An 18,845-nucleotide genomic window follows, 5' to 3' on the forward strand; every position below is an offset into this window, starting at 1 on the left:
GGAAGGTGTGTTCACACACTATTTCCCATGTAATTCCCTTTCCCAGTAGCAGTCATATTACAAAGAAAATATAATTTGTGTGTTGTTTCCAGTAGTTTTAATAGAAAGACTTCTAATAAATATACATAGGAGTACATCAATTTGAATTTCATCATAAGTCAATAATTATGATTTACTGTTTTTCATTTGCATTAGTTGCTATGTCCCAAACCATCCCTTCTCAGGTACAATATGCTACGCAACAAAGATGGGTTGTGTGTGTGTGTGTATACACACACACACACACACATATATATATTGCGTCTGTATGTTTGCGTGTATATGTTGTGATGGATGTCTTTTTTAACTTGAATGAGATACTAAACAAAAATATAAAAGTTCAGTAACAAACTACATTGCATCTTCTACTGCTGTAATTATGTGGACTGAATTTAAAATATAACCATGAATTTATTGCATATTCTCTTTATATACAATTGCAAAAAATTTTCTATACATAGTTTCTAGAGAAATAAATCTTGTCAGGAAACAGTCAGAGCCCCTTCATTGATAACATCTAAAACAAGTACTTAAAAGTGTGTTTAAGACAATAGGGCATTAATTTCTCAGTGTGGTTTGCACAGAGTCTTCTCAAAACTGACGGCATGTTCTATGGAGAAATACAACACTGGAGGATTCAGTATTTCCTTTGACTCTGATACCTGTGAACAGAGGCATTCCTTTCAGGACTACAGTTTAGGCCCCTTGTTTAAGTACCAACTGATCATGTGTGTGTTTGTCCAGTTGATTTCAACAGGTCTTACTCCCAAATTAAGTGAGCACAGGATTGCAGCACCAAATGTTTCCCAAGAATAAGAAATGCAGACAAGATAAGCACATGATATACAGTGCCAACTTAAACCGAGTTACTCTTTTCTAAATCAGCTGAAATCAGTGGGATTCCCTGATTAGAATGGCACTGAGAATCCTGTGAGAACTTCAGATTACAGGGAGAAGGGCATAAATGAATACTAAATCCCCACATAAGAATTTACTGAGTATAGAAAGCTAGGATATTGGTCAAAAGGCCAGGCAAGAACCTTTTTTCTACATGTGATAGTTTTCTCTGTTCAGGAAATTTCTTATAAGGGGAACATTCATATGTGCAACCTCCACTTTGCAGTCTGCAATAGTATAATCCCAACAGGACTGTGTGTAAATTGTTCATTACTGTTAGTCCCAGCATTCTCTTCATTTAATGCTTTCATCTATCTTGTGAACAAGTTGCCATATTTTCTGCTGATTGAGGTAGCCCAATCAGCTTACTTTGAGCCAGCTTTGGATACATTTCAGTCTTCTTCTTTAACAAGCCCAGTTATGGAACTTCAGACTGTTACATGATCAATTTTCATGTTTGCTCTTTGCCATGGTGCCCAGCCAGAAGTATGTAGAAAGTGTCTTCTCTCAGCAGCAGACGACATCCTGATAAGCCAGGTGTAGTTAGTCCGAAAAGACCTTTATTGCCAACGAGGCAAAATGGGAATCAATAGGGCATGTTTCAAATTCAGAAATACAAGGAGGATGGGGCTGTTGAACCCATGGGATTTCTCATTGTAGAGCAGATTCAGCATGCACTGGGAACACCTCACCGAAATCTTCTTCATAGCCTCTCTCATGGCCTGTAGTTGTGTCCATAACAGCTCTTATAGTTCAGTATAAAACTTTACAATAAGAAAGGAATAATAGACATTCGAAGACTAGGATAGTCCTTAAACTCTCGTAGATAAGTGTAATGTTTGTCTTTTGCCCAGACCGTCAATTGAATGAAACACAGTAAAGTGAATAATCCCACTACAAAAGACAAAGAAAAATACAGTAAATATTTATAAAGTACACTTGTGAGGCTAATACTCCCAAATTTTAAAACCAAGAATTCTATTCACCTGGAACGCACTGAGTCATGATAGTAAAACCAATCCACGTCCCCAGCTGTAATAGCCAAGAAAATTCAGAACTATTTCACATGATTAAAACTGCTACCACAACTAGTCCTTTAAATAAAAGATAAATACATATCCATTGCTAACATCAGTTTGTGAAAACAAAAACACCTTGATAAGCAACAGAAATGCAGTCATGCACACAACCAGAAAAATAACCAATGTGTTTTGAATATGTAGTTTGATCTGGAGAGCCATATCAGATTGCAACTGTACATTTCTGCACCTAAGGCAGACTTACAAATCCTTTCTGCTTCAATTATTGAGCAAATTGGGGAAGGGGAGTTGCACAGTCCTCCCAATCTTTCCATTTCTACATACTTCCCCAACCAAATGCTAACCTACTGATTTAACTGAATTTACCAGCATTTGGGTTTTTTTTTTTTTAATTGTTATTATTTACCATTTTTACATCATCTTAACTGCTAAGTGATTGTTATGATACTAGCCATTGTACTATACTAACAAGAGTCTTCTTACGCTTTGAAGGACTGAATGACTTATTTTCTGCAACTAATAATATGATCCTAACAACACAGTACATTTTCCATATGTCCTTCCTGAATCTGCCCTGAGGACTGTCAGTCAGATAGATGTCAGCTGTGAAACTGAATTCCCAAACATGCAGGGGCTCGATTCCGATCGGGATCACCCTTCCTGACCTGAAACAGCCAGGGAAGGCACTATTTGCCCAGTTGGAGGCTGCGTGTGTATTGACAGAGTTCACTGGAAACTGAATTCCCAAACATGCAGGGGCTCGATTCCGATCGGGATCACCCTTCCTGACCTGAAACAGCCAGGGAAGGCACTATTTGCCCAGTTGGAGGCTGCGTGTGTATTGACAGAGTAGAGGTAGGTTTCAATAGTGAGGCAAACAGCACTCCCTGGGGCCGTTTTAGATTGGTAAAACAGCTTAGGAGGGAAACCTGATGCCTCTGCTCCCTGTGTGCCGCAGTGCCAATCCGAATCAGGCTTGGGGAACGTGTGGAAACTGTAACATGCGGCTTTTCTGCATTCTTCTTTTTGTCGCTTGTGTACCCCTGTTTCTTTGGGCTGTTTTATTTTCTGCATGTGTTTTGCTCCCTCTAGTGGTTGCTTTGATATGCCATTGTTGGATCTCTCGAGTATTTTCCTGTACACTTAAAGTGGAGCGAAATAATGCCGGAGATACATATGGGTATAATATCAAAGGAGCAAAGCACATGCAGAAAAGAAAAAAAGTGAAGCAATACAGCCAAGAGCGATGAAAAGTATGCAATGAAAAGAAGAGTGCAGAAAAGCCCATGTAGTTACTTAAGCCCTAAATGCACCTGTACACAAACCCTGTCTGTATCTGGGACACAAGAGCTGCTTACAGAGTTTGGTATTTTTATTACACAAGGAATAATCTTGCTACATGCAATTCAAACTCTCACAAGTTCCCTGATAGGTTTAGGTTTATAATCATGTTAAATGTATATCCATCAAGCAAGACCTACATCTTATAAAGTTCTCTGCAGATTTAAAATACATACCTCATAGGTATAGTTAGGACAGGATACAAAATAGAATAGCCATGTGAAAGGATTCTTTGTTGGATAAGGGATCTTACTTGCCTTGGATCCTATGAGTTAAAAGATCCACAGAAATTCAGAACTTTACAAATGTGTAAAGAAAAAATATGCTAGAAAAATAATCCAGATTCCCATTTCTGTCCTTCCTGTACCATACGGCTCAGTTTGCTCATTTGCATAATCTGGAGCTACTTTCTATTTGCCTGCATTCTGATGGTTACACAGTTTCATCAAGACTGTACAGACAGACAGGGTGGAGAGAAAGATTTATTTTATTAGGAGCTGGGTAAGGATTCCTTTTGTTCACTTCTTTGGTTTTATAATCAAGAAAAAGGGGAAAAATTAATCTGTTTTAGCAGGTCAAGTGCATCACAGTGTGCTCAAGAAGTTTTAATAATTAATACTCTTTGAATCTAGAAACAGGTTCCAAACATCCTATCCCATCCTAGAGGGAACAAGAAACAGAATCCAAAATTCCACTGTGATGCAGATAGAGCAAGTTTGATTCCCAACAGCCAGGTCACCAGAGGCAATCAGTAGGTTTATTCCCAATCCTAATATACATGGATGGCAGTGGTATAGAAAATAGTGTTATTTTCACATTGCAGATAGAAGACTGAGCCTGAATTATAGTGAGTGGCCTAAGATCACTTTCAGTGCCATCATAAGCAGAGCTATGCCCATCAAAGTCCATTGAAACTCTGACTAGAAGGGTGGAACTCTGCTTATGGTGGCACTGTTAGTGAATTCAGGAGAAAGGAGAAAGCTGAACTGTGGACTTCCTCAGTTCACTACCCAGTCTCTTGGCACAACGCTAACTAGGGTCTGGCTACCATTAAGCAACCCCCATGCTGCTACCTGGTTAAACAATCCCTTGGCAGTATATCTGCTACCTGCTTGTGTTCTAAAATGTGACTATTGTAGGCTTAATTGCCCACTGGTACTGGGTGATTTTTACTGGGGTATTGTAGGTTCTGAACACAGTTGAGAGTGGTCAGACTCTCTCTTATGAGGTCTTTCACACTGTACATGCTCAGTCTATCATGTTTCTCTTCACATCCAAAGTAACTTTTAAAAAGTTAGAAGAAACCAAGAACTCAGCTTTTGCTGTCTTTTCTCAGATTACTAAGAGCAACGTGGATAGAAAAGTTTCCAGCTTCACATGTCTGTAATGAGAGAGAGAGAGAGAGAGGGAAAAACCCTACAACAACAACAACAAAGACTGCTTTAAATAAATAAGGCTCTAAAGATATTTATCCCAACCCAGCAAAGGAAGTCTGCACAGAAGAGTAGCATCCCATGCATGTAGCCCTTATGTCCCCTGTCCACTTCACAATGCTTATCTGGGTCCCACTGAACTGTTTGGTTCTTGCCGGAATGTCCGTTACACGCATCTATTGCTGGTCACCACAGCTGGATTGGGATTGTTATTTCAACAACTTTAAAAAAGGCTATTTTTCTGATGGCCCACTTTCTACATTGGCAGTATCAAAGCAAATATACATCTGGTTCAGATCCACTTGGGTGCCGGTAGGGAATCCCCACCCCTATACTATATATATATATGTGGCCGTAGATAGGGATTATAATGTGCACTTGCATCCTGCCTGTAAACCGCTCTGAGACCTTCGGGTCAGAGCGGTATATAAACCAAAATAATAAATAAATAAATTAATTAATTAAAGCAAGTGAGTCACACACATTAGCTGTTTGAGGAGAAGGGCGCAGAAGGGAATGAAATCAACCCTTCCCCCTCCATTCCCCAACAGTAGATCAGTGTGAATCTAGCTTAATTTAAAGGGTGGGGTGCATGCATTCAGAACCCATTAAGTGTCTGATGATTCCTCCATCCAGTTCTGGAATAGTGAATGGTGTGTAGCTGGTTTGGATAGCAAGGTTTTATCAAGATGAACTGCACCTCCATCCCGAGTGTGCTCCAATGCAAAGCCTCCCTCCCTCCCTCCCTAAATCAATGGTTAGAACTCCATGTAAACACAGGAATGGCCACACTCATAAGAATTTAGCAGGTTGCCATTAATGCCTTCCAATGCTTCATTCAGTTGATGGATCAGCAGCCTTTTCAACTGTATTCACTTCCTTATCTGAGGTATGGAAGCAACCCCTCAAACCTAAATCCCTATGCTTTTTCAAACTTTTGGGAATCCTACAAAATTTCATATCTGTGGCATTAAGCTGATCCACCAGATCAATTCTGGTTTAAATTTCCTAAGCCATTGAGAAATATTTGCTTGCTAATATGATAAAGGACATTCCTTACAGTATTATATTTTTAAGTGTGCATGAGCCCACTGGGGAGGGCGGGGTATAAATACAATAAATAAATAAATAAATAAATAAATAAATACATGTTACTTACCAGACACATGATGAGAGCAAAATTGACCTGTTTTTGTCCATAAGCTACAAAACAAAATATTTGTGAAGGTCTCATTTAGTGCTCGTTTAGCTTTATGGATGAAATGTTCAAATTATGTTCACTTATTTATTTTGCTACTTACAGGGTGGTGTGTATAGAGGATGGTTGATGTAATAAGCGAGCCAGGCAGCAAATCCCCAGTAGTAGAAACAATTCTATTAAAAAAATCATTTTATATGTATTAATAATTTATACATGATTACTGCCATTACTTTACATATATATCCAGGTGTCATCTCTTTGTCACATTCTACTGTGACCAAGAAACTAAATGAAGGAGGGAGTTACGTTGAGAGGAGTTTGGTTAGATCTCAGTGATAAGTTGGCAAGACTGTTGGAAACCAACTTGCTATTAAAAAAACTGGAGTAACCAGGGACAGATTTAGCCCCTACCCCAGTGTTTCCGAGGGCACCCATTTTTACATTCACACACATGGAATAGAATACTGCACTGCCGACATAGATGTTTCCTGGAGAATTTCCCACTGGGTGGTTTTGCTTTCACTGGAAGTAAACTCTATGGCGAGCATGAATGAAATATACGTCTGTGAGCAGAGTTCACAGAACCACATTATGCCTCTCTGCTGATTTTAAAGGTTCTTCCGCTATAGGAGACAACCTTGCAAAACATAAACATTATCATGGCCATTTTGTTACTAAACAAAAGAACTTTCAATTGTAGATTGATAACAGCTGTTTTTCAGACCATTGCTTGTTAACATTTTGCATCAGTACCAGCAAAAAAAAAAAGAGTTTATAAATGTCGGGATGGGAAGGAAAGATAGATGCAGTTTTTTGAAGTGGGGGGAGGGGGAAATCACATTTCAGGGTAGACACATCAGATTAGTTAATTTTTAAACCACTACCTGTTTTTCCAGTGCCTTGTAATACAGCTGAAAGTTTATCACACCTGCATGTTTCAAACCCATGCTAATCTCATGGCCACTGTAACCACCCACCTGATAAGAACATAACCCACAATGTAGCGTGTTTTCGTCTTTACACTTTCTTGCAACAAGAGGAACCAAAGGACTTTCCAGTCCTCCAGAGGGAGTTATGGCAATTCCATTAAGTGGGTGGAAGAATGAACAACCTGTTGAGTTCCTAAAATCTTTGGCACAGTGAACATCGTCTCTTAAACATTAACTTAACCCAAACCCACACATGCCTTCTGTATTAATGTTTAACTGTACCAAATAGCAACAGGCAATCATTTTTCTTTTCCTTCCAGAACTAATCTGTTCCAGCCCACTGAGGCAGCAGATGAAGTTTAGATGGATAGGTCCCAACCAGTGTTCCCTCTAAGGTGAGTTAGTGTGAGCCAACTCAGAGTTTTTTAGCCTCTGGCTCTCACCTATTTTTGTCTCACCTCAGGAAGAATGGCTCCAGAGCAAACTAATTTAAGCAGTAGCCAAATTGCTTGCTCGCAACTTCAGTACCAGGAGCTCATAAAGTAGAATTTTTGTTCACAAGACTCCACAGTTTAGAGGGAACACTGGTCCCAACCAGTGTGAGAGGACACCAACCCTTTGAGCAGGGACCTAATCCAGGTCAAGCTTTGGAATTTAGCTTCCTTGCCAATACTCTTCCCAAAGAGGCACAGCTGTGCCACTGAAAGGGCATGTTTAAGCTGGGGGGGGGGAGCCCTTATGTTCCAAGGAGGAGGAGAAGGAGGAGAAGGAGGAGATTGGATTTATACCTTGCCCTTCACTCGGAGTCTCAGAGCAGTTTACAATCTCCTTTCCCTTCCCCTCCCCACAACAGACACCCTGTGAGGTAGGTGGGGCTGAGAGAGCTCTGAGAGAACTGCTCTTTCAAGGACAGAACTATGGCTTGCCCAAGGTCATCCAGCAGCTGCAAGTGGAAGAGTCGGGAATCAAACCTGGCTCTCCCAGATTAGAGTCCGCACACAACCACAACACCAAACTGGCTCTTTATAAAGAGGGGACTCTTTATGTAGACTGGAATCAGAAATATCAGTATATCTATGCACCATTGTAGTAATGCATCTCCAGCTTCACTGAACTTCCAGCCATGGAGGAAGTCATCCCATGGAACCCAGGAATAGTTATAAATATATACCTAACCCAGGAAAGTAACAATTGGTGATTTCACATTCTCCATCAACCTAATTAAAATCTGATTCCACAGTTCACAAAGATGACACTAAAAAGATAAGTTGTTATAGTCAGGCTCAGTGAACAGAGTTCTGGGCTTGGAGGGGAAAGACCTACTTTCAAATCCAGGATCCAACACCAACTATCAGTTGTTCTTTGGCTCATACTATTATGGCCAAACTACCCAGGAGATGCAAGAACAGCCTCCAGATGATTTGGCTGAAAAACCGCCACTGCCAGTTTGATCACAGGAACAGCAGAGAGGGAGGGAGGGAGAGGGTCCACTTAACCCACTCTCATATTGCTGTTTGTTTGCTCAGAATCACCCTCCTGATGCTGCTTTTCAGCTCATGGGACAACAGATGCAGGGGACCCTACAGAAAAGCAACTGGAAAGGATGTGTTCTGAATGAACAAGAAGCAGGAAAGGGAAGAATTTAAAGCACCTCCCCCATACTGAATCATAGCTTCTGAGGCTGCTTTTCAGTATTTAAAAAAATCCCAAACTTCCAGCAAATTTTTCATACATCTCCTGTCAGGCCTGTAGCCAGGATTTTGTAATTCAGGGGGCCTTCAAATAAGTCGGGGGGCACTGACATCACACACACACAAAAATTAAGATAATTAAAAAAAAAACTCATGCTTGCCAGTTGGAGCAGGCAGCCATTCATCCGTGGAGGCCTCCCCCAGCAGTAACAGGGTGAGGGGGCAGGGAAGCAAGACGTACTTGGGGAAGGGGTGGTGAGGGCAGTGGGGTGACTGGGCTAGATGGAAGTCAGGGGGCCGGGCCCCAAAATGCCCCACTGTAGCTACGGGCCTGTCTCCTGTGCAATGTCTAGTTTAACCCTCAGCCTTTCTCTCAGACTCTTTAACATACCATTGCCACGAAAGGGGGGGGGGATATATATTCCTGAACTTAAAAGTAAAGGCATTTTTTAAAAAGTAGATTATGAAGCTGACGAAGGAAAAGAAAGCCAACTCCAAACCACAAGTCTTCCATTAATCTGTTTCTTTCACTAACCCCTTAGTCCAGTGGTGGCAAACCTATGGCATGGGTGCCAGAGGTGGCACTCAGAGCCCTCTCTGTGGGCGCGCATGCCATCGCCCCAGCCAGGCCCAGACCTTCACTAAACTGTGGAATTCTCTGCCTCTAAAAGGTTCGCCATCTCTGCCTTAGTCCTTACCCTGACTGAAGCAACACAGGGGCAGCTGCGTTTGTCTGCTGCAGCAAAAATAAATAGAAGACTTGTGGCCTCTTAAAAACTAACACTGTTTCATTCCAGCATAAGATTCCCTGGGCTAGAGCCCATTTTTCCAGGTACAATTAGTTACCGGCTCCTCACTAAGCAAGCCTGTTATGTAGGAAGTATGGGCAGGGGAAAGCTACAGCAGGGTCAAGGATACAGGAAGTATGGAATGAAATGTAATTATGTAAAACTGAAATGTTAATCAAGAAAGATTTAGAGATAATTCACTTACTATGCTAAACTGGACACCTGCAATAGGTGGGGAATCCCAGATTTTGCAAAGATAGTCAACACCTTCAGTGTTCCCTCTAAGTTGAGTTAGTGTGAGCTAGCACACAGTTTTTTAGCCTCCAACTCACACATTTTTGTCTTATCTCAGGAAGGATGACTCCAGAGCAAACTAATTTATTCAGTAGCCAAATAGCTTGCTCACAGCTTTAATGCCAGAAGCTCACAAAGTAAAACATTTGCTCACAAGACTCCACAGCTTAGAGGAAGCATTGCCTATGATGTGTGTGTGTGCGTGCACGCACTTGGAAGTCATGGTTGGCTTCTGGCAACCCCTAATAGGGGCTTGGATTTTTTCTGAGAGGTGGCTTGATTAGTCTGCCTCTGTGTCCCACCTCTGGTATTCCTTGAAGGTTGCCCTTCCAAGTACCTGCCATAGTTGGCCCTGCTTAGCTTCTGAGAGCTGATGAGATTGGGTTTCCCTGGGCTGTCCAGGTCAGGGCAATCCTAAATCCTTTTTTGATCCTCTGGGAGAAAATATATGCATTCTCTCTCATTATTACACATACACACACACACACACAGTTTCCCTGCCCTCTCTAAATTTAGGCTGTAAAAGGCTGGGACCAACGTTCCCTCTAAGCTGTCAAAGTACTGCAAACACCGAAGGAGGTATATAATTAATGACAAACAAAAAAAAAGATTAGGCTGGAAAATATCACTTATTGGCTGGGACATAGTTTTAGATTAAGGTTGCAAAGTACTGCAAACACCGAAGGAGGTATATAATTAATGACAAACAAAAAAAAAGATTAGGCTGGAAAATATCACTTATTTTGCAACATTGCCTCTTCTTTCGGTCCACTAAGGCAGAACAGCAAACCTAATGGCACAGTAATGTTCCCTTTTTAAAATGCTGATGCAGCTGCCATAGGATATTATTATCTGTGTTATTAGGTGCCTCCTCTCATACACTAAATGGATACATTAAAATGATAGAAAAAGAGGAATGGAGGAACAGCATATGTTAACTGTCCAAAGTTTACACTGGCCTGCATTAACAACATGGACAGCCAGGATTCAGTCTCTTGGCATCACCAGCCAAAGGCAGATGTCATGATTCAGCAGTGGTCACAGTCTTCACTCATGGTATCAGTTTTGCAACTTGCCATGCACAGGTTGCAACAGGCTGCATTGTTCAGCCCTCACTCTTGTCCCTTCCCTCACGCTTCCGATGGGCTGCCTTTTAAAAGCAAATTCTTAAGAGTAGCTTTTTATGCAATGGTCACTAGCCAATCTGTGCCCTCCAACGCCAGCTTTTCCCTGGTTTGAACCAAACTCAGAGCTCACCCCCAAAAAAGAGGCAAATTTGTACTGAACATACCAAGAATAACTAAACCCCCTACTACAGTGGTGGCAAACCTATGGCACAAGTGCCAGAGGTGGCACTCAGAGCCCTCTCTGTGGGCACATGTGCCATTGTCCCAGCCAGGCCCAGACCATCATTAAAGTGTCGAATTCTCTGCCAAATAATTTTAAGTAAATGAAAGCATTTGGGATTGCTTTCCTTACTTTGTTTGGATCATCTTAAGGTAATGTATGAGTTGTTTTTTCTAAAGTAAAACCTCAGTATTCAGGTTAAATTGCCATGTTGGCACTTTGCGATAAATAAGTGGGTTTGGGGTCGCAGTTTGGGCACACGGTCTCTAAAAGGTTTGCCATCACTGCCCTACTAGCAAGAATTCCTCCTCTCTTCAACTGTGCATGTTACGAAAAGACAGCCTCATTTTCTTGCCTACTCCCTAAGCCAATAACCAGAGCAGTGGTTGATCAGCAAGTTAGCCCTGAGTATGAACACTGATGTTCTCATCATTGCTGATGTACGTTAGAGACATAAAATCTTTTTAAGGAAGAATCTAAAGTGTTGGATCTGATCCAGTGGTAAATGCTGTAATTAATGCAAACAGCCATATTTAAGGAACGTACATGATTTACTATAAGAATCCAATCCTAGCTGAATAGCAGTTTCCTAGAGTAAGAGCCCTTTGCATCAGCTGAGATCAATAGAAGTAATAAAATAACTGGCCATCTGCCACTGAACAGCTTATTCTTCAGGCACGCTGGCATTAAATATGGGGCTTAATGAGAACAAGTCCTTACTAAGAGCACCTAAAGTGCTATCAAAGAGATTGATCCTACACTTCTGTGAGGATTACAGAGAACCTGTGGTCTGCAAATATGTCCTCTATATAGAAAAGTCTGTATTAATAAATATATGCAAACCAAAAGGGGGAGTTAGTTGCTGTAGATTTTCCAGGTTGTGTGGCCATGGTCTTGACATTGTAGAACCTGTCGTTTCGCCAGTAGCTGTGACTGGCATCCTCTGAGGTATAACACAGAAAGATGGAGTACGAAAAATGGTAGACAGGTAATTTATATCTACTCCAGAAGGTGGGGTAGGGCTGAGTCATTATCTTGTAGGAGTTCCCCAGGGTATAAACATATTAATGGAGGAACTTTCCTGGGGAGGTTCTTTTGTATATGGATTGTTTCCTGAGGAGGTTTCCTGTTTCCTGAGGAGATTCTTTTGTATGTGGATTGGCTGTTGAAATTCTAATCTTATCTGTAGTGCTATTGTAGAACCTTTTGTGTTTTTCAGGACAGGAAACCATGCCCTACTTATTTTTAAACTCTCTTCCTTCCTGTTGAAATTGTGTTTATGTTTATGAATTTCAATGGCTTCCCTATGTAATCGGACATGGTAATTGGAAGTGTTGTCCAGCCTTACAGTGTCTTGGAACAAAATACTGTGTCCTGTTTGAGTTAGGCTATGTTCAGCCACTGCTGATTTTTCAGGTTGGCCAAGTCTGCAGTGTCTTTCATGTTCTTTTATTCTTGTCTGAATGCTACGCTGTGTGGTCCCGATGTAAACTTGTCCACAACTGCATGGTATGCGGTATACTCCTGCAGAAGTGAGGGGGTCTCTTCTGTCTTTTGCTGATCGTAGCATCTGTTGTATTTTTCTGGTGGGTTTCAATACTGTTTGTTGATTGTGTGACAATAGCACTACAGATCTGCACTACATCTGACAATAGCCTGGGGAGCTCCTACAAGGGGAACTCAGCCCTACCCCACCTTCTAGAGTAGATATAAATTACCTGCCTACCATTTTTTGTCTCACCTTGACACAGAGAGTACGCCATCTTTCTGTGTTATACCTCAGAGGATGCCAGTCACAGCTACTGGCGAAACGTCAGGTTCTACAATGCCAAGACCACGGCCACACAACCCGGAAAATCTACAACAACTAATGAACTCCGGCCGTGAAAGCCTTCGACAACATATCAAAAGGGGGAGAGTTCATGGTTCCGCAGTAGAGCATCTGCTTTGCATGCAGAAAGTCCCAGGTTCAGTTCCCCGTCAAATTGATCAGTCAGCAGGTGTTATGAACGAAGACGTCAATATGGTTCCCTTGAAACCCCCACTGCCAGTTAGAGTAGATGTTGCTGACCTTGACAGACCAATGGTCTGACTCAGTATAAGGCAGCGTCATGTGATTTCATGTAGCTGGTTTGCCATCCAGAAATCTTGTGTGTGTGATGGGATCATGCACTCACATCCTCTCAGACCCTTCCCTCATAAAGGGGGTGAAAAGTTCACAGAAATCCAGGGACTCATCTAGGTGCATGTTTATGCATGTGCTGCTTATTACATGCAATTTTTTTCAATTGTTGGTAATTAGAAGATTTGCTCTAACAGGCCAGGCAGAGCCAATCAAGAAGGCAAAATAATCTGTATCTCACCAGTGTAACAAGAATTATACTTTGCATCAGTACTCACTGAGCCATTTTCATGTAATAGGAATTGCTAATGACAGCTACACTAAACAATAGGTTGTATCTCAACTAAATCGGCAATTTCCACCAATTCCCAGTTCCCACTGCAGGCCTCCCTCATGTTGTTCCTCAGGGTTCCCTTCCCAAAAAGAATTGCGGTACTGATCCTCCAAGATCAGTGGGCTGCAGTGGGAGGAGAGAAGAAGGGAAGTTCTGTTTAGCTGGTGGAAAATGCAGCCTGGATCCAGCCCTGTGCTATTACACTGTATTGTTCCATTTTATACATTATGGGTTGCATGTTATGGAATACTGACAGGTATAGACTTTCCTTTCTCCCACAACCTCCTAAGACGTAGCTAATGCTGGAGGTTGTGGGACCCATGTGGACAAAAACTATGCAGTCCAGAGGGCTGCACTGAGGAAGAGGAGCTGGTCAAACTTGTTGCAACCAAACTTCTTGCACCAACAGAAGCACCACGGCTGGAAGAGGAACATGGGGGTGATTTTGCCCAGTTCCCCCTCCTCACTGCAGCCCTCTCAGGCTCAGAGGCCTTTTGTCCACACAAATCTTCTAATGCTGCCTTTTTGGATCTCAGAGAAATGGACATGGGGGGAGGGGGGAATCCACATGTGTATCCACATGTGCCTTTGTCCTCAGGCGTTACAGGATCCAACCTACTGTTCTCTAAACTTTCTTCAAGAAAATATCAGCCCAGCCCAACCAACAATAATCTTTTGAACTCCATCCCTGCAAAAAGAGCTGTTCTTCCCCCCCCCCAGCATGACTAAGATCCTCTGCAATAGTTGACTACCACTCAATAATCAAAGTGTACCTGGAAACATAAGTAAAAAACACAAATAGATATATATTTTTCTGGGAAAAGACTGTGTGCATATAAAGCCTATAACTTGCTTCAGATATAAGTTCAGCCTTGGAAGTGGGGCCACCACCATCCCCCACAGCAGCAGCTGTCCAGGTACACCATTCATCATTTCCTCCATGCACAAGGTATCTATCGGCCATCGTGATTTACGTGGGAACCACAGCCCTTTTCTGATCCCCCACAACCACTCAAAAAACACCTAGGTCTAGCTATCTCAAACAGTGTCCCCCCCCCTCCAGTTAGCACTTTGGTAGTGGGAGCCCAGCAACAACCTGGGATACATCTAGGGTGCTTTTGCGGTGGGGTGCCATTATATCAGAACCAGATGTATGCAGTGCAAGAAACAGGTTGTATTATAGGGAGGAGTAGGGAAAACGGCACACACGTGGGCCCCCTGTTCTGCTCACATAAAGTACCTCCTGAGTGTCAAAGTGCCCTTTGTTAGAATACTGTTTGGGTTCACTAGTGCACTCTGGAAGGTACAGGCCAAATATATAGGAACTGTAAAATCTGACACATAAATTAGCACAGAAGAAAAGATTAGTAGTACTGACTTTATACAATCAATACAAACTGGGAACCCTTACAGAAATGAATGCAAAACAGAACTTGCTGATTGCCATCTGAAACACTGCTTGAAAAGCACAATCTAAGCACTTTTGTTTTGTTTCTAGATGAATTTGTTTCCAGAATATGTTAAAAACAAACAGTTAAGGTGGATTAACATTGACATACTTCGTACTTGCCATTCAAAGTTTTCAGCTGACAAAAGAACTGGTTATATTAAGAACATGTCCAGTAAAAACACTTCACGCTCTAGGTGAGAGATCACACATTTCAAAACTTTCCCTCTTTAAAGCAACTGAACAAGCCTTCACTGTATGATGAAAGTTACCCTGTTAGGGAGAATGGCTTCAGTCTCTCCTTTCCTTGGGTATGCTGTACTTCCTCCAGGGAATTTTTAACATAACAGTCTCCTTCAACCAAGACCCTGGAGGGTTGCTTAACATGATTTTTCTGAATGTGTAGATTGGCCCTAGGATGCTTTATACATTAGGGCTGAAAGTCAAGGAGTGTTCACACAAAAAAAGTATCTGTTCACAAAAACAAAGTTCTGTCAAGGAGTGTTCACACAAAAAAAGTATCAAATGCATAAGGCTTCCACAAACCAGGAATATCAAATATTTCCCAAGACAGATCTGTGGATGTTCACGAAAGAAAGCCAGAGATCAACTCATAAAACAACCTATAGATTAGAAATAAGTAGATTGATAGGAGGCAGGAAATTTGAGGTGAGAGCATCTGTTCTAAATACAGAAGGTCCCAGATTCAAACTCCTAGTATCTCCAGTCCAAAAAAAGAATCAAATAGTCCACGATATAAAAACTATCTGAAGCCCCTAGAGAGAAGCTGCCAGTCTGAGTAGACAATACTGACCTTGACAGTCTGACCCAGTATAAGGCAGCTTCATGTGTTCAATAGCTCCTATTGCTCCCCTGCTCCCAGTTGACCATCTGGTCAACTCAGAATAAGAACTACTTGGCTAACGCATTTGTCTTTAATGTAGACCATGTTCTGTGCATAACATCAAAGTGGAAATTTCCACTTCATCACAGAATGAAACCAATGACCAATCAGGTTTAAGTTCAGCACGCAAAAGAATGCTAGATAGGAGAGTTAAGCTGGAATGAGACGAAGTGTCCAACTAGTAGTTAATTTCTGCCCAGCTTCCCTCTCTACAAGCAATGGAAGTCACAACAAAGTAAATGATTCTGTGGGAAACTAGAGCACAAGTAGTAGAAAAGGAGGAATGATCTCTCTTCTCCCCCTGAAAGCAAAGTTCACATTTACTTTCTAAGTGTATTTCACAATGTTTGCCAACAATACTGCAGTGTCTCAAGACTTAGCATCCTTAAAAATGTGGGGTGGAGATCCAAAGAGAGATATTGACCTCCTCAGGCTCTCTTCTTATGTGGGGTGAGGGAGAGTTCAGTAGATTAGAAAACAAGCTGTAAGGACAAGCAGCAGCCTAAAATGTGGAACCAAAGCACTACAAGTCGGCAGGAAACATGACCATTTTTCCTGGCCGCAGCTCCAATAAGAATGTGCTGAGCTTGTGGCCACATGCAAGTTGTGTAGGGACTGGAAAACGGGGGACAGAAGAGTGCTAACAACCAGAAGGAAGGAGATAGAGCACCCCTGTAGCATGTGTCTGAGAGTGGGGAATTTCAGATTACCCTTTTTAAACCGTTATTGTACCGTCTTGGAGTAAACCAGTTCAGGGGCGGCCATTTCACATAGCCTTTCCCCTACCGGTACGGAGCCGTCTCTGAAGCAGTTTGGCATTTCAGAGTGCGCCGCTTTGTTTTCCCGCCCTTTTTCGCCCGCGTGGGCAATCTTTGTCTTTTTTTTATGTACTTTTAAGACCGCTATAGTGCTATAAAACAACACCAAAACAGCACAATAGCGGCCCCATTGGAATACCTGGACTCCATTGAGATACATGAGATTGGGGGATTTAAAAATAGGAAGTGGAAGCTTGGGAACGCACAGTTTGAGAGCATTTTTTTTTTAACACTAGCTCCTTCCCGGCTTGCAAACAGCATCCTCCTTTTGATGGCCAGCATTTTGGGATGCCTCCAGGGAGGACTTGGGGATCCCCTGTACTTTCAGCCAGTGTTCCCTCTAAACTGAGTTAGTGTGAGCTGGCTCACAGTTTTTTAGCCTCCAGCTCACAGATTTTTGTCTTAGCTCAGGAAGAATGGCTCCAGAGCAAACTAAGTTATGCAGTAGCCAAATAACTTGCTCACAATTCTAATGCCAGTAGCTCACAAAGTGGAATTTTTGCTCATAAGACTCCACAGCTTAGAGGGAGCATTGCAGAGTTACAGCTTATCTCCTGCCTACAGATATCAGTTCCCAGGAATATAGCAAATGCTGTGGGGGGAGGACTCAATGGCATTGTACTCCATTGAAATGTAGTGATCGCATGTATCTCAGTGGTCCAGGCATTCCAATGCGGTCACTACTGTGCTGTTTTGGTGTTGTGTTATAGTGCTATAGTGCTCTTAAAAGAACGTTTAAAAAATCACTGACTGGCTGGCCCTAGGGTGCCAAACTGCACCCGGCCCAGCCCCCGCCCAAAGCCCTGCCTCTGTGGCCACCGCTGCTGCCGCTCAGCACTTGCCGGACTCAGGGAGAAAGAGGCAACGGTGGTGGTCAGGGAGATGCAGGGCTTTTGGCGGGGGCTGGGGGGCTTTGGCGGGGAGGCGGGTCCAGTTTGGGACCCTAAGGTCCAGCCCACGCTCTAGGCAAATGCCTAGTTCGCCTAGCAGGTGAGCCGGCCCTGGTTGATGAGAGCTTTTTGTATACTACTCTGAGCTCCTTGGAGGCAGGATAAAAAATGCACTAGATTGGTAGCCCTAAGTGCAGCTGGGGCCACTGAGGATGACCCCAAGGAGCATGGAATAGACCAAGAGCAGGAGGAAATCAGAACTAGACACGGAACTGCTACTGAAAATGGCATCCCCCATTAAGAGCTCTTCCTTCTCTTATGATAACATTTAGACAGCTACCTGGGTCATAATGTCATTACACTATTCATTTCTCTGACCCAACTACATATCACTGGCTGCCACTAGCAGACGGGGAAACAGCATGGGTAAAACTGTCCGAAAGTCACAAGAGGCAGGAGAAGAATTCATCACACAGGACTGCCTTTTTCAAGAACATTTCAAGCTTCATGTCTAATTCTGCTTGGAGGCCACACTGTGATACAATCTTCTTCTTCCTAGTCTGACAGAAGAGTAATCCCCAGTGAGAAGACCTGCTGTCAATCTTTCTTGTGGTTATGATAAAAGGGAATTAAGTGGACACAGAAGCATCACACCTTGTTGCAGTAACAGAAAAATCTAGAATAAACTAGAGTGCTGAAGTGGCAAAACGTGAGGTGTTAAGAGATTTGTAGTACGTGGCAGTACCTTCCACCAAAAGCCGCACCAAAAAATGTGGCTAGTGTGGGTCTGTGAGGAGTGGCCAAATTGAATTTTACACAAGGGCTGCAAGTAGATTTTGTGACAATTTACCTTAACAATACTCCTCAGTGGCATAGTCCCATGGGAGAACCGATGAACAAATATTGTTTCAATCAACCTTTTGATGTAGTGGAAAGAATGGCAGATACATGCCAAGCTAGAAACAGCAAGATAAAAGCATTTCAGAAAGCTAAAAAGACAAATATGGCAAGACATTTTGGAATTAAGTTATGAAACCCAAGAATTTAACTCCTCCAGCCTTGAAGCATGACTTACTTAACTACTGGATGTCGGCTCGAGGTAAACCTGTCATCCAGGCCATAGATAAAAGGCATGCGGAAATAAAACACAAAATAGATGAACAACGGACCCGTGTATTCTATCAAAAATACCTGCAAAAGAGAAAAAAGGTTATTAGAAGCTCTTCACTGTCATAATCAGCTTCATCATGCGTCAGCAAAGGAAGAACTAACAGAGATGCAGGCCATGGCTAATCTCCCTATACCAACAATGTATGGAGTAATATTGATA

General features: G+C 42.3%; 1 protein-coding gene across 1 annotated transcript in view; it reads right to left on the minus strand.

The window, feature by feature from the left end:
• Positions 1 to 1,702: 1,702 nt before the first annotated feature.
• Positions 1,703 to 18,845, minus strand: part of LOC107112228 (very-long-chain enoyl-CoA reductase-like) — a 27,588-nt gene continuing 10,445 nt past the window's right edge. Inside the window, exons 6-13 of the mRNA XM_015413326.1 lie at positions 18,591 to 18,706; positions 18,366 to 18,471; positions 6,052 to 6,124; positions 5,910 to 5,953; positions 4,641 to 4,698; positions 3,494 to 3,582; positions 1,923 to 1,968; positions 1,703 to 1,830 (exon numbers count right to left, since the gene is read on the minus strand). Coding sequence (XP_015268812.1) covers positions 1,703 to 1,830; positions 1,923 to 1,968; positions 3,494 to 3,582; positions 4,641 to 4,698; positions 5,910 to 5,953; positions 6,052 to 6,124; positions 18,366 to 18,471; positions 18,591 to 18,706 — 660 coding nt within the window. The remainder of the gene's footprint in view (positions 1,831 to 1,922; positions 1,969 to 3,493; positions 3,583 to 4,640; positions 4,699 to 5,909; positions 5,954 to 6,051; positions 6,125 to 18,365; positions 18,472 to 18,590; positions 18,707 to 18,845) is intronic.

Source organism: Gekko japonicus, unplaced genomic scaffold (genome assembly GCF_001447785.1).
Source record: "Gekko japonicus isolate JY-2015 unplaced genomic scaffold, Gekko_japonicus_V1.1 scaffold70, whole genome shotgun sequence".
NCBI classification, from domain to species: domain Eukaryota; kingdom Metazoa; phylum Chordata; class Lepidosauria; order Squamata; family Gekkonidae; genus Gekko; species Gekko japonicus.